The following is a 14,194-nucleotide window of genomic DNA, read 5'->3' on the forward strand; positions in this document are numbered from 1 at the left end:
GTCTACTCAATCATGGTTAACCCAGAAGCTAAACAGCAACTAAATGCAATGAAAAAACACTTGTATATTAATAATTGGGTATTCTACCAGCAGTATATTGGATAGCTATTATATTTCTTGGAATTATATATATATATATATATATATATATATGTGTGCATATATATATATATAATATATATATATATATATATATATATATATATATTATATATATATATATGTGCATATATATATATTTCAATGGGTGAATGAATTATCCTATGTTTACCGTTAACATGGAAAATTCAATATTCTCTTTCTTTCCTGATGAGAAGATTGCATCTTACACCGTTTATTCCTTTGGAATAAAACCGTGTTGTCTTTGAAACATGTCGAAAGTAAAAGAATTTTATTAACCTCTTCGTTCAACTCCATTTATTTACCTATTCGTGTATATATATATATATATATATATGAAATATTTACAAAATGCTTGACATTTTTATCTATTTACAAATGGTGAATCTATTACAGAACACCTATATATTTATAGATCTATACTAAAAATCATTCCAGCCATGATCACAGCTTGTTTTCGTAGTATTTGCAGCAATTTTTAAAGATAATGGTATGATTTGGATTAATATTTGGCTGTTATTTCTAAAAAAATCAAATGACTACGTTGAGGCTTCTTTTTTGGGCTCATCAATATACAAATTTAAAAAATTCTTCACAGAAAGATGGAAGCCAGAAAGTTTTCTTTCAAACGCCTGCAAACTTATGTTGAGACTACAAAGAGGTATTTTAGAAACTTAGTATGAAACAAAAATAATTTTTCATAATCAAGCATTTTCTTCATATTTGAATTACTTTTTGCTCAGTAAACATTTCCGATGATGTTATGGCTGGTTGAGAATCAGTAGTAGAGTCGCGTATTTAACAAGATTACATTGAAGAGTTAAACAATTACAGTTTAATAAGACTTATTTAAAGATTAGAGTATAAAAAAAACTTAATAGAAGACGGTGGATTAAGGGTGAACGCAATATGTGGCAAGTATCTCGTATTCCTTTGTATTCCACAAATATGATTTCAATATGTATTTTATTGGGCCAAAACAAAAGAAAAAATCGTCCTCAAGACTGGATAAACAATTACAGGTTACCACACAGAGTGTGTCACAGGATTAAGTGAGATAAAACCAGCTGTTTGTATCCAGACTAGCTTAAATGAGGGAGACGCATGCATTGGGCATTTCAGCAGCGACCATCTGAACTAGCAACAAATACAAACGGAAATAAGGTACGAGATTAATTTAGTGTTAATAATTGTATAGAATCTCATAATAAATAATGATTTCTAACATACACAAGATTATCCATTTTGTTATCGAAGGAGGGAATATTTAATTTAATTTTGGAGGAGGCGTATCGATCGACAATTTCTCATTCGAACTAGGCTGTTGTTCAACCGATCAGCCTTGATCGAACAAACCTGTTATCGAAAACATTACAGCATCGATGTGAAGGGAAGCAATGTATCTTTTTGGAAGACGGAGGCATGAGATTTGGGAGTAATTTGGTTGCTTTTCTAGCAGGCTAGCGACTCCGCAATAGTTCCTATGTTGGCTCCACACATCGTGGTATATAACCGATTAAACAAATCCTACAGCACATGAGTGGAACGTAATTCTATAAGCTTCCACAAATGTAGTGACGGTTTGAAAAAGTTAGTTGATCATAGCCGGGTTTGCTTTACGACAGCGAGAAAAACTAAATCATGATAATACAAATCAAAACATTTCGTTACTTTGGAGCACCAATAGCGTTCCACTACCATTAAAGGAGTAATAGTAATTATGGTTTCAAATTTTGACAAAAGGCCAGCATATTTTAGTGGGAGGGGGGTTAGTCCATTTCATTGACTCAAATGGTACTTATTTTATCGAGAAAGAAACGATGAAAGGCAAAGTCGACTACGCCGGAACGTAAATGAGGCGGAAGAAATTCTACTAAGCAGTTTGTTAGGCGTAGGTTTTTTTTTTTTTATAAAACACGGATATTCGATTTATACAGAGGGCTGGATTGACAATAAAGATGCATGGCCGTCGAGCAGTTCTAATGAGCATTAAGCATGTTTATATGAGAGTGTGCAATAAAAGGGAATCAAAACCACGCATTACATAACATGGAACAAGGCTTGGAGTTTGTTGCACAGGACCGCAGTCTGAAAAAAGTGACGAGCACATGGTAGAAAAACAGAGAACAATGCAATGTGTGCATGTTATATGACTCGAAGTAAGTTGGTCGTATACAAACGAATCGAGAGTACATCTACGCAATACTTAATAGACTAGAACGACAGTCTCCCTCTAATCACGCTATCGACCTAAGGTAACATTGGATTAAGTAGCACTAAATGCACACTAGATAAAACGAGCTAACAATCCTCTTGTACATTCAAGACTACACCATCTTTAATATGTGTGGTGAAACTTGAGATGGCAAGCAGGTAAAAGAAGATTTTAAAAAATGCTTCAAAAGGTCGCTCGACCTGCTGAAAAGCGAGGCCAAACCATCTAAAAAATTACATTATATGGTCTTAAAAAAAGAAAGGACTGGGGAGATGTGGTTCTAGATATGTAAAAGAAATGCAGCATGATCAGAGTTGGAAATTTCATAATAGATCTGCTCCGTCTATATATAAAAATAAACATAGTAATAGGAATAAAATAGTAAAAAAAAAAAAAATTTTTTTTAAAGAAAATATAAAATAAATTATAAACTTGTAAAACATTTGGTTAATATCTTTCCACCGGGTGCGGATCTAGATATTAACCAAACATTTTAAAAAATAAAGCGAAGACAATGGTGATTATGAAGTATCCTGGCACTTTTTCGTTAGTCCTCCGCATTTCAAATCGATGGATATTTCTTAGAGACAGTAAAGTGGCATAGCCAACATCTACCATCCCCACAATTTTGCCTTAATCTGCTCAAATCATGATCACATGTAGTAATGAAAACAGTCCGAAATGTATTCGTCGTGAAACAACAATTGCAATGTCTTAAAAAAATTTTTTTATGTGGTTATTGATCGAAGTTTTCAAATAAATTTTCAGTAAGTTATAAAAATGTAGTAAGTAGACAGTCACATTTCGTTATGTCAAAAGGGTTAAATCATTAACATGACAAGACTGAAGATGCTGTGGTCGCGCAAATTGCTAGAAGTAGCAACCAAATCTACCTCAAATCACTAATCTAAAAAAAAAAGGACACATCTGATAATGTAGTTAGACATTCTATGAAGAGAGGATGGCTATGGCTGGAACGCCTTTGCTCAAGCTCCGTTTTATTAAGCCATGAGGACTCTTAACGAAATACACAGCTTATATATATATTTATATATACACACATACATTATACATGAAGTCTAAACTAGAGGAATATTTTTCTCACCAAAGTGTATTTTATTTTGGTATTTCAATATGAAAATACTTTTAGATAACAAAAAAGTGAAAATGAAAATAAAAACATAAAACTTTAGTCTTTCAATAACATTCCACAAGAACAAAATTAAAAATGAAAGCTTTGCTAGAACTGAAAGGAAAAAAAAAGCGAAACCTATTGAGGTTTTATCAGAGGATAAAAACCATGTTTTAATTACAGAGCATTTCAACATAGTACGTAAAGCTCCAGTGAAGTTTTAAATTCAAATCTCTATCTTTTTGAATAAAATTTATACGTGCATATTACACAAATGCGAAGATTATGTTCGTGATATAGATATAAATATAGTGTAGTTTTGAGCGGTAAACAGCTAACAGAGCAGCCATATTGTAAAGTGTCTGACCTACATAGAGACACACACACGTTTAGATTAGTCTTTGTACTCGGTTAGCATGTTTTTAAATCACCGATTATCGTACAATCTACATAAAAGGACACAGCAGGGCAGACATAAGAAAAATGACCAGTGAATAAGAGATAGTTTTTAGTCTTTTTACCTTAAAGAACCCTGCATCCGTCATGATTGCGGTATTTATGCAGCTTCTATCTAGAGAACGTGCAAAAAATCCCAGGCAAAAAGTTACCCACAATGCATTTGTATGTTGCTATTAGTACACAGTTTCCAGTGGTTATCTACTCCTGTTATCGCTGCATCTCTTAAGGGGGAACCACTATTGCATACACGTGTGTACTTTTGATCTTTTAACGTTGTGTAGTAATAATCATAATATATATATATATATATTATATACACACACTCGCTCCCTCTCCTTATTTATATATTTACTAATATTTAGCAGAAGCAACAGAGAGACTCAAGAGCCGAGAGTTTCGTGTGTTAGCACTTATTTGGTAAGTGTTAATGCACGAAACTCTCGCCCCTTGACTCACTCTGTTTATCTACTAAATAGTAATAAAAGGCGGCGAGCTGGCAGAAACGTTAGCACGCCGGGCAAAATGCGTAGCCGTATTTCGTCTGCCGTTACGTTCTGAGTTCAAATTCCGCCGAGGGCGACTTTGCCTTTCATCCTTTCGGGGTCGATTAAATAAGTACCAGTTACGACTGGTGTCGATATAATCGACTTAATCCGTTTGTCTGTCCTTGTTTGTCCTCTCTGTGTTTAGCCCCTTGTGGGTAGTAAAGAAATAGGTATTTCGTCTGCCGCTACGTTCTGAGTTCAAATTCCGCCGAGGTCGACTTTGCCTTTCATCCTTTCGGGGTCGATAAATTAAGTACCAGCTAAGCACTGGGGTCGATGTAATCGACTTAATCCCTTTGTCTGTCCCCTTCTGGGTAGTAAAGAAATAGGTATTTCGTCTGCCGTTACATGCTGAGTTCAAATTCCGCCGAGGTCGACTTTGCCTTTCATCCTTTTAGCGTCTATTAAGTACCAGTTATGCACTGGGGCTGATGTAATCGACTTAATCCCTTTTTTTGTCTTTGTTTAACTCCTCTACGTTTACCCCCTGTGGGCAATAAATAAGTATGAATAAAATACATGTATATATATATATGTATGTATGCGTGTGTGTGTATACTATATTGTTTTCAAGTCTGCTTTCCAATGCTTGCATGGATTGGACAGGGTTTATTGAGGCAGATTTTCCATAGCTGGATGCCCTTCCCATCAACAACCTTTACCTCTTTCCCCATCGACAGAGATATTTTTGCAGAATATTGGAAGTTAATGACATTTATTTACAACAATCCCGCAATGTTGGAACAAGGACACACACACATTCACATTGGGATTCTTACAGTTCCCATGTAGCAAATTCATTCACAAGAGCATTGGACAGCCCATGCTATAGGAGAAGACATTTGCTCAAGGTGCCACGTGGTGGAACAGAACCCAAAACATGGTTGGGAAGCAAACTTCTTAACGACACAGACTCTCTAGCACTCAATACATGTAAGCCAATGAAGTCACACACTTCAGGACTATCAGGGCTCAATTAAGGATTACAAACCGAACTTTACCTCTTACCTCAAGTGTTGTCTGATGAATCCTGTAAAGCTGGAGATCAATCTGGTGAGCAAGTGTCTGTTTATGAAGCTCAGTCACATTAGGAGAGCCTCTGACCTTGCATTTCAGTGTAGTGTCAATAAGGTCATTACATAGTTTAAAACCAATAACAGTAGATGTAGAGCAAGGTTTACTTAATCTGATATAGTGGAGTTTAATCCCCCAATATCGAGGGTTTTGTTATATATGGTGCTGAATTTAGCTCAGGCCTATACAGAAATGGGTAATCAAACATTATCATGTATTCCAGAAAAATTCTGCTCTTCAACAAGAGAATGCCCCAAGTCAAACAAATTGACAGGAAAGGCTCCTTCAATGCATTGATGGGGGCATTTGACAGTGCTGATGTGTGCGACCTCATTTGCTTTTTTTATCAACTAAGTTTGCTCTTACGATGCTTTAGTGATTTCAACAGGGGCGAACAGCCACACACTTGATAGGTTTAGGAAAAACTCATACTCTGAATTATCTTTAACTCAAGGTCACCATGGAAATCAACCTGAAATGGATGATTCCCTTGATTTGACCTTAAACTTAGACACTGGTGCTCATAAATCCTTTAAGGAATTGAATGAGAAGTTGTATATTGGTTTCAAATTTTGGTACAAGGCCAGCAGTTTAGAGGGAGGGTTAAGTCGATCACATTGACCCCAGTGATTACAGGTACTTTTTTTATCGACCTCGAAAGGATGAAAAGAAAAGTCAATCCTGGTGGCATTTGAATCCTGAAAGCAAAGATGGACAGAATGCCACAAGGCCAGCTTGCTAACGATTCTGCTGGCGCACCACCTTCAGGCTGTTATATATTAAAAACAGCTTTTTATCATTTGGCCACAGTGTTCAGGTAGCTGGTTAAAGGATGGGGTGGAGGGAGTCAGTTAAAGAATCTTCGATCTGTTTTCAAATAAGGAGATTTTCAACATTGTGTTTCCTTTTCTAACACTTCTTTCCCTTTTTAATTGTTTCGTTGAATTTCAAATAATTTTACCTTTGAAACTAAAAGACGAAATATATCATTGACTATTGAAACACAAATTTTCTATTAGTATACTATTGAATATCAATTAAAGTGAACACTTTGTTTTTTACATTAGCGTTGTGTTGTGGAATTGAAAATAAAAAACAAAATTTCAAGAGTTCACTTTCTATTTGTCACTTATGTGCGCCTCTGATGTGTTTGACTGCACTTTCACAATTATAACACTCATTTATGTGAGGACATCTGGAATTTCCAATAATATAGGGTGATATTGTTGCAAGATGATTGGTTAGTATTCAAGGAAGTTGCATGATCTGATGTAGTCCCAGTCTAGTTAGTACACCTACACGGTTTCGAAACTAGCCCTTGCTACAACTCCGTCTATTTGGCAAATTGTTCAACTCATGGCCATAAATTTATTCAAGTTTTGAAGCAAACAAGCACTCAACAATATTTTTAACCACTTCACAATTAATAACCTATTTACTCTCCTCATAATGTTGCAATGGTCTGAAAAGATGATAGTCAGATGAAGTAACTTAAGTAGAGTAAGTGGGATAAGGCAAAACTTCCATATTTAGTGCTATAATCTTTTCCTGAGTCACTTGAGCAATATGTGGACTTGCATTATTGTATTCTATTATCCATTCTGCAGGTAATTTAATTCATTTTTTATTGACTGTTAGATGAATGGATAGAAAAAGTAGAGCAGGTGAAAGTTGTGTAGTCATGCGATGACAGGTTATGTGAGTACTCCTTTGGGAAGAGGCCAAGTGAAGAGAAATTAAACGGATTTTGGGTTCTGTATTTATATTTTTTCTAACTAAATTCGGTCAAGTTAAACAGAGAATTTTTCATCTCCTATCTGCCTTGACCTAAGTTATACTCAAAAGGTTACAGGTTAACAGGTAGCTCTCATAAATTTCCTATTGCGAAATCTGAGAACAATAAGAAGAGAACTTGTAGAACATGTAGATTTGGTTTCAAATCCTGATTTAGAATCTAGGAAGCTATTCGTTACACAGCTGTCCTCATCCATATGCATCACAGCTCCCGTGTACAGATATACATTTACCTTTGTGATAGTTTAATTTCATGCCACTAGCCCCTCTGAATTGTTTCTTTTAGTTCATTCATTTACTATAGGTCATAAATGTACATTATTTACAATTAACAGATATTTGTCCTCATCTTGTTTGTTGTTAACACAACGCTTCAGCTGATATACCCTCCAGCCTTCATCAGGTGTTTTGGGGAAATTTCGAACCTGGGTTCTCATTCCTAAGGTATTTTTGATGTTGTTATTATTATTATTATTATTATTATTCAGGTCACTGCTTGGAATTGAACTTGGAATCTTGGGGTTAGTAGCTCATGCTCTTAACCACTACGCTATATTCCCATGGCATAGTGATTAAGAGTGCTGTCTCATATTAAAATCAACTCCGAATGGGCATTTATTTATGCATGATTATATTACAGTACTTACATAATTATACAGATGCCAGGTTTGTGATGCAGCCTGCCAATAATAAATGAGGTTTATAGTTGAATTAATAATAGATAAGAAGGTCTTTGTACAAGAGGTGGGAACATAGTCCATGATTCTTTTAACCTAGGGTTGAGCAGCGACCAAGAAACTTGTCTTCGTACAAACTTGTTTGTCACTTATGTGCTTGACTGCACTTTCACAATTATGACACTCATTTACGTGTCCTCACGTAAATGAGTGTCATAATTGTGAAAGTGCAGTCAAACACATCAGAGGCGCACATAAGTGACAAACAAGTTTGTATGAAGACAAGTTTCTTGGTCGCTGCTCAACCCTAGGTTAAAAGAATCATGGACTATGTTCCCACCTCTTGTACAAAGTCCTTCTTATCTATTATTAATTCAACTATAAACCTCATTTATTATTGGCAGGCTGCATCACAAACCTGGCATCTGTATAATTATGTAAGTACTGTAATATAATCATGCATAAATAAATACCCATTCGGAGTTGATTTTAATATGAGACAGCACACAATCTAAACTTCATAGCAATTAATCAAATCCCATTGCAAACAGTCTGACAGGATCCATGCGATCACGTGACCAACCAGGTTATCAGATGTTCTTACACATTACTGGTTACAATGGACCTTTGCATTATTTTAGCCTTCAAATGATGCCACCCTGCTGGCTAGGCGAGCAGGCCAACATTTCCCACTGATCGAAGTGGAGACTGGAGCAACATGAAATGAAGTGTTTTGCTCAAGAACACAACACGCCACCCAGTCAGCGATCGTGAGTCCAATAGCCTAACCACTAGGCCACGCGTCTTCACCTGACAGGATTATATTATCTACAATGAGAAGGACTAAGGCAGCAAGCTGGCAGAATCATTAGCATGCTTCTAAGTGTTATTCAAGTGTACATGAGTGATTTTCGGCGGTATTTTCAGTGTTAACATCGTTTATTTTGTTTCAGTGTTTTAAACACTTCGATTAATTGCTTTTGTGCTGCTTTGTAGCAATTTGTTTATGCTTCCCCTCCTCACAGAGGAGGGTTGGCTTAGTAAAAAGGATGTCTAAAGAAGACCTCAGTTTTTCAGATATGTTGTCTTCAGCGGAAGAATTTTTGAAAATAGTCAAGAAAATGAATGAAAAATTAAATGAAGAAAAGAGAAACTTTGTGGACGTGGCAAGTGTCAGGAAAATGATATTAATATTGGTGAATTTGAAAATTACAAAAATTTACCAAGTTGGGATGGATTTGATGTTGTACCCCCAACAAGAGATGCTTAATAATATGAAGGAACAATTTTGGACAAAACATTTTCAATAATTAAAGGAAAAATTGATGTCATGACCATGGATCAAATAGAAAAAGCATTAAGACCAATATGGCATGAAATTGTGTACCTTGCAAGAGGTACTAAGTTTGGAGTAGTGGAGGTGATATCCAAGGACATGACAAAAAAGCATGCAGCAACTACCATTAAGAGTGAGGAAGTGGTGCTTTTGCCCACTTACCATGGATAACATGCGACCAAAATTAGGGTAGAGGGAATTTTGCCAGAGATAGATGTGGCCAGGATACCAACTGCTGTCCTTCTGAGAAATGAGGACAACATAGCGGTTCTCCAGGCCACAAAAACGCAAAGTGTTATATGGAAGGGACAGACACTGGACATGATTATTCAAGGCTTAACTGAAACCATAGAAAACATTACAGAAACAATAATTATGGATGACGTGGTAATGAGGGTCAGGGTGAAGGGCAGAATCCCTTGATGCTTTAAATGTGGCCTGAAAGTTCACATCAGAGTGGACTGCCCTTCAGCAACCAAAAAGATGGAGGAGATACAAGAGGAAGAACCCCAGAAAGAGCAAAAAAATAAGGAGGAAGAAAAAATATCAACAGAGGTAGAGCAGAAAGAAACAGACAATGAATGGGAAACAACAGGAAAAAGGAACAGGATATCAAGCTTTGATGCCGTACGACTGTTTCAAGTGGCTCCATTTAATTGAACGATGCAATTATTACATCAATTTAAATACAGGGCTATCCTCAACTGCACAAATAAATAAATAGAATTTTAATCAAGGACACAATATAATTTTACTCAAATACTCTAATAGAGCAAGAAGATAGAAAAAAATACATGCTGTCCCTATTGTGGCTAAGAATATACTACACTTCCAAGAAATGCATGAAGTTTGTTGGGGTCATAGCTTGTAAAGGATAGTGGTTCATTTTTAATTTATTTATCTTTTTATCAATTACTAAATCTAAGACTACAGGACTGTGTCTGTATAAAATGAAGGGCGGGAGTGAGTTGACAGCTCATAGCTAGGTATGATCACAAATGTCAAGATTTTAGGAGTAGTGTAAAGTAACTGTCTTTAAAGGTGGCTGGGTAGGGAAAGACCCCCCACCCACCTGAATCAAGATGTTAATTACCAGTTAAAGGAACAAGACACTAATAAAACCTATGATGTTAATACAGAGGAAATTTTATCATGGGCTACTATGGGTGATTGTTTATAAACAATAATGTTATGTTGTATAAAGATAAAATTTAAGATTATCAAATATGATATCTTAACCCAAATAGATAAAATGTGTATATATACCAATTTTCAACATTAGAAAGGAAAGATTACATAGAATCAGTTTAATATTCATTCGTGTACTTAATTATTTACTTATTAGGTGGTTTCAATATAGACTGCTCTGGGCATTTACTTATGAAATACTGGAAAGATAAACATGCTATCTATATATTGATTATAAGCTAAGAATCAGAAAAAAAAAAAAGTTGTGTACAGATATACACACATATTTATCTATGTGCAAACATACACAAATATTTATACATTATTATGGATATATTATAATCAATTTGCATAGACTTAAATAACTAGAAAGTATATATCCCTATTTAAGAACAGTAACAACTTGTAAGGGATAAGAGGTTAATAGGTAAGGATATCAAAATAAGAATTTATAGAGAATAGTAAGAAATATATATAACTTACATTTAAAGAGACAGGATATTAAAATTTGAGGTAGGGAAGAGATAAAGACAACTCCAAAGAGGAAGCAATAGGTATGGGAGTAGCAAGGGCAGCTGGAGGTACCGAAGAGGTATTTTATAAGTTGCAAAGTTACCGGTGCTATTACATACATGATTTTATAGTTTCTTGCGGGTATATAATTAGGAGACTTACTTACATAAAAGCCATTACAAAAATATATATGATCAGTAGAGTAGAACATCATAGAAAGGAACAAATAGTTTAATCACCAAATGCATGATGAAATCAGACTAACTAGGCAGGATTATTCATGGGATAGTAACTACATGTAGCACACCACATACGATACCATATAGCTTATAACATATGCAATGCAATTTAATTCACCATATAACTCAGTATCCCATGATTTTATTATATATAATACTAGAGGCTAAGTTCACATCAAATATGACACCAAAAATGAATTTCCACCACCTAAGTTCAAGTATAGCACCTATAAACGCTAATTTCGAAAATATATAATGTATGGGTGACCCTATGTACGCATGATACCCTTAGGTCTAATCTATTATTAATCAAGTTGCACTTGTCCCTGTATTTAAAAATCTCATAAGTTTCCATAGAGCACATCTCACACCCGTATCGACTGTCTGTATAACGCTGAGCTTTCCTTATTATATCCCATTTAACGGTAAATGCGATTCCACTTTCCTTCAGTTCCTAAATCTTGCTAGATAAGGATGTACAACTGGCTTTATGTTTGAGTTCAAAAGATGAAAAATGGTTATTAATACATTTTTCCATATTTATCGAACATCCTATATATATATATATATATATATATATATATATATATAATATATAAAGTTACCAGCCACAGTTATGATTGTTCATTTATAAATTACGTTTTGGATTAGACACTGGCCTAATAACGGACAGTGGGATTTAACCTACAATGGCAACCAGGAGAATTACTACTATTAATATTATTGATATTCATATCATTATTACTATTATTATTAATCCTACTAATACTATCGTATATGTTATTTTCATATCTGTTATTATCTATCCTTCCCTCAACTGTAGTATAATTTAAATTCATCTCATCATCAATAGACATGTCAGTAATCTCTGTGCTAGTACAGACCTTCGAGTTACAGTCTATATTGTATATATTAGATGCGTTAGTACTACTGTTTCTATTTCCTATGTCACCATTAATATCATTCTCATTGTAGGGGATTTAGTTATTGTTGACAGTAATATTATTACCATATTACCACTTGCTAATTTTATATTCTTTCTATTTAACTTTGTGTGTATGTATATATATATATATATATACAAATTGAGATAGGGGTTGTAAATGCAACCCTCTATGGGATAACGTATATCCAATATACTGCTAGTGAAGTACCCAAAAAAGTTAATACATAAATGTTAATGATTGCGATGCAATCAATTCATTTACCGTATTATATGGGCAAAGGTAAAATGATTTACCACAAATTACTAATACAAGATAAGAAAATGGTGTTGACATGGAGAAAGCCTTTGACAGGGTCCCCTGATCCCTTATCTGGTGGTCAATGAGGAAACTAGGGATAGATGGATGGTTACTGAGAGCTGTGCAAGCCATGTACAGGGACGCTGTCAGTAAGGTGAGGGTTGGCAACAAATACAGAGAAGAATTCCGGGTGGAGGTAGGGGTCCATAGCCCCCTCCTATTTATCATAGTCCTCCAGGCAATAACAGAGGAATTCTAGACAGGATGCCCTGGGAGCACCTCTATGCTGATGACCTTGCTCTAATTGCTAAGTCACTATCAGAACTCGAGAAGTTTCAGGTGTAGAAACAAGGATTAGAATCGAAGGGCCTTTGAGTCAACCTAGCTAAAACCAAAGTCCTAATAAATAGGAAGGCAGGCAAACCACAAATCCCTTCAGGTAGATGGCCTTGCTCGATCTGTAGAAAAGATGTAGGTAGAAACTCTATAAGATGTACCCAGTGTAAGCTATGGACACATAAAAGGTGCAGCAATATCAAAGGAAGGCTAACTGGGAAGATAGTATTTGTATGTGGCAGATGCTCGGGAGCAGTAAATAACACTAAAGATGTGCAGAGAACAACTTCCGCCACATTCCAGGGAGAAAAACTAGAAGTAGTTGATAGCTTCTGTTACCTAGGTGACCAAGTCAGTAGCGGGGGAGGGTGCACTGAAAGTGAAGCTGCTAGAATAAGAATAGCCTGGGCAAAGTTCAGAGAGTTCTTACCTTTGCTGGTGACAAAGGGCCTCTCGCTCAGAGTAAAAGGTAGACTGTACGATGCATGTGTATGAACAGCCATACTACATGGCAGTGAAACATGGGCCGTGACTGCTGAGGGCACGTGTAAGCTCGCAGGGAATGAAGCCAGTATGCTCCAAAGGATGTGTAATGTCAGTGTGCATACTCGACAGTGTTAGTGCCTTGAGAAAAAAGTTGGACCTAAGAAGCATCAGATGTGGTGTGCAAGAGAGACGACTACTCTGGTATGGTCATGTGGCGAGAATGGATGTGGATAGCTGTGTGAAAAAGTGCCACACCCTAGCGATTGAGGGAACCTGTGGAAGAGGTAGACCCAAGAAAACCTGGGATGAGGTGGTGAAGCATGAACATTGGGCCTCACCAAGGCAATTACTAGTGACCGGGACCTTTGGAAATATGCTGTGCTTGAGAAGACTCAGCAAGCACAAGTGAGACCATAACCTTGTGGCTTATACCAGGGGTGTAATCAGTCCACTTATGCATACCTTTTCTTCATTGGACACTAAACTCTGCTTGCAAAGACCTGTTGAGGCAAGTGAAATCAAAATGAAATTCGATGACTGGCATCCGTGCTAGTGGAGCGCTAAGAGCACCATCCGAGTGTGATCGTTGCCAGAGCAGCTAACTGGCTTCTGTACCAGTGGCACGTAAAAAGTACCATTCGAGCGTGATTCTTACCAGCGTAGCTTTACTGGCACTTGTGCTGGTGGCATATGGAAAAACATTCAAAACGTTGCCAGTGCCACTGGACTGGCTCCTCTGCAGGTGGCACATGAAAAACACCATTTGAGTGTGGCCTGTTGAGGCAAGTGAAATTGAAATCGAAATGAAATTTGATGACTGGCATCTGTGCTAGTGG

The 14,194-nt window shown here is 36.1% G+C and overlaps 1 protein-coding gene across 2 annotated transcripts in view; it reads right to left on the minus strand.

Annotated features, from left to right (window-relative positions):
- LOC115232507 (serine/arginine repetitive matrix protein 1) overlaps nt 1-4,134 on the minus strand; it is a 35,145-nt gene extending 31,011 nt beyond the window's left edge. For both annotated transcript variants that reach the window (XM_029802413.2, XM_029802414.2), the window contains exon 1: nt 3,989-4,134. In XM_029802413.2, coding sequence (XP_029658273.1) covers nt 3,989-4,012 — 24 coding nt within the window. In that variant the 5' untranslated portion in view covers nt 4,013-4,134. The remainder of the gene's footprint in view (nt 1-3,988) is intronic.
- Between the last annotated feature and the right edge of the window lie 10,060 nt (nt 4,135-14,194).

Source organism: Octopus sinensis, linkage group LG2 (genome assembly GCF_006345805.1).
Source record: "Octopus sinensis linkage group LG2, ASM634580v1, whole genome shotgun sequence".
In the NCBI taxonomy this organism is placed as follows: domain Eukaryota; kingdom Metazoa; phylum Mollusca; class Cephalopoda; order Octopoda; family Octopodidae; genus Octopus; species Octopus sinensis.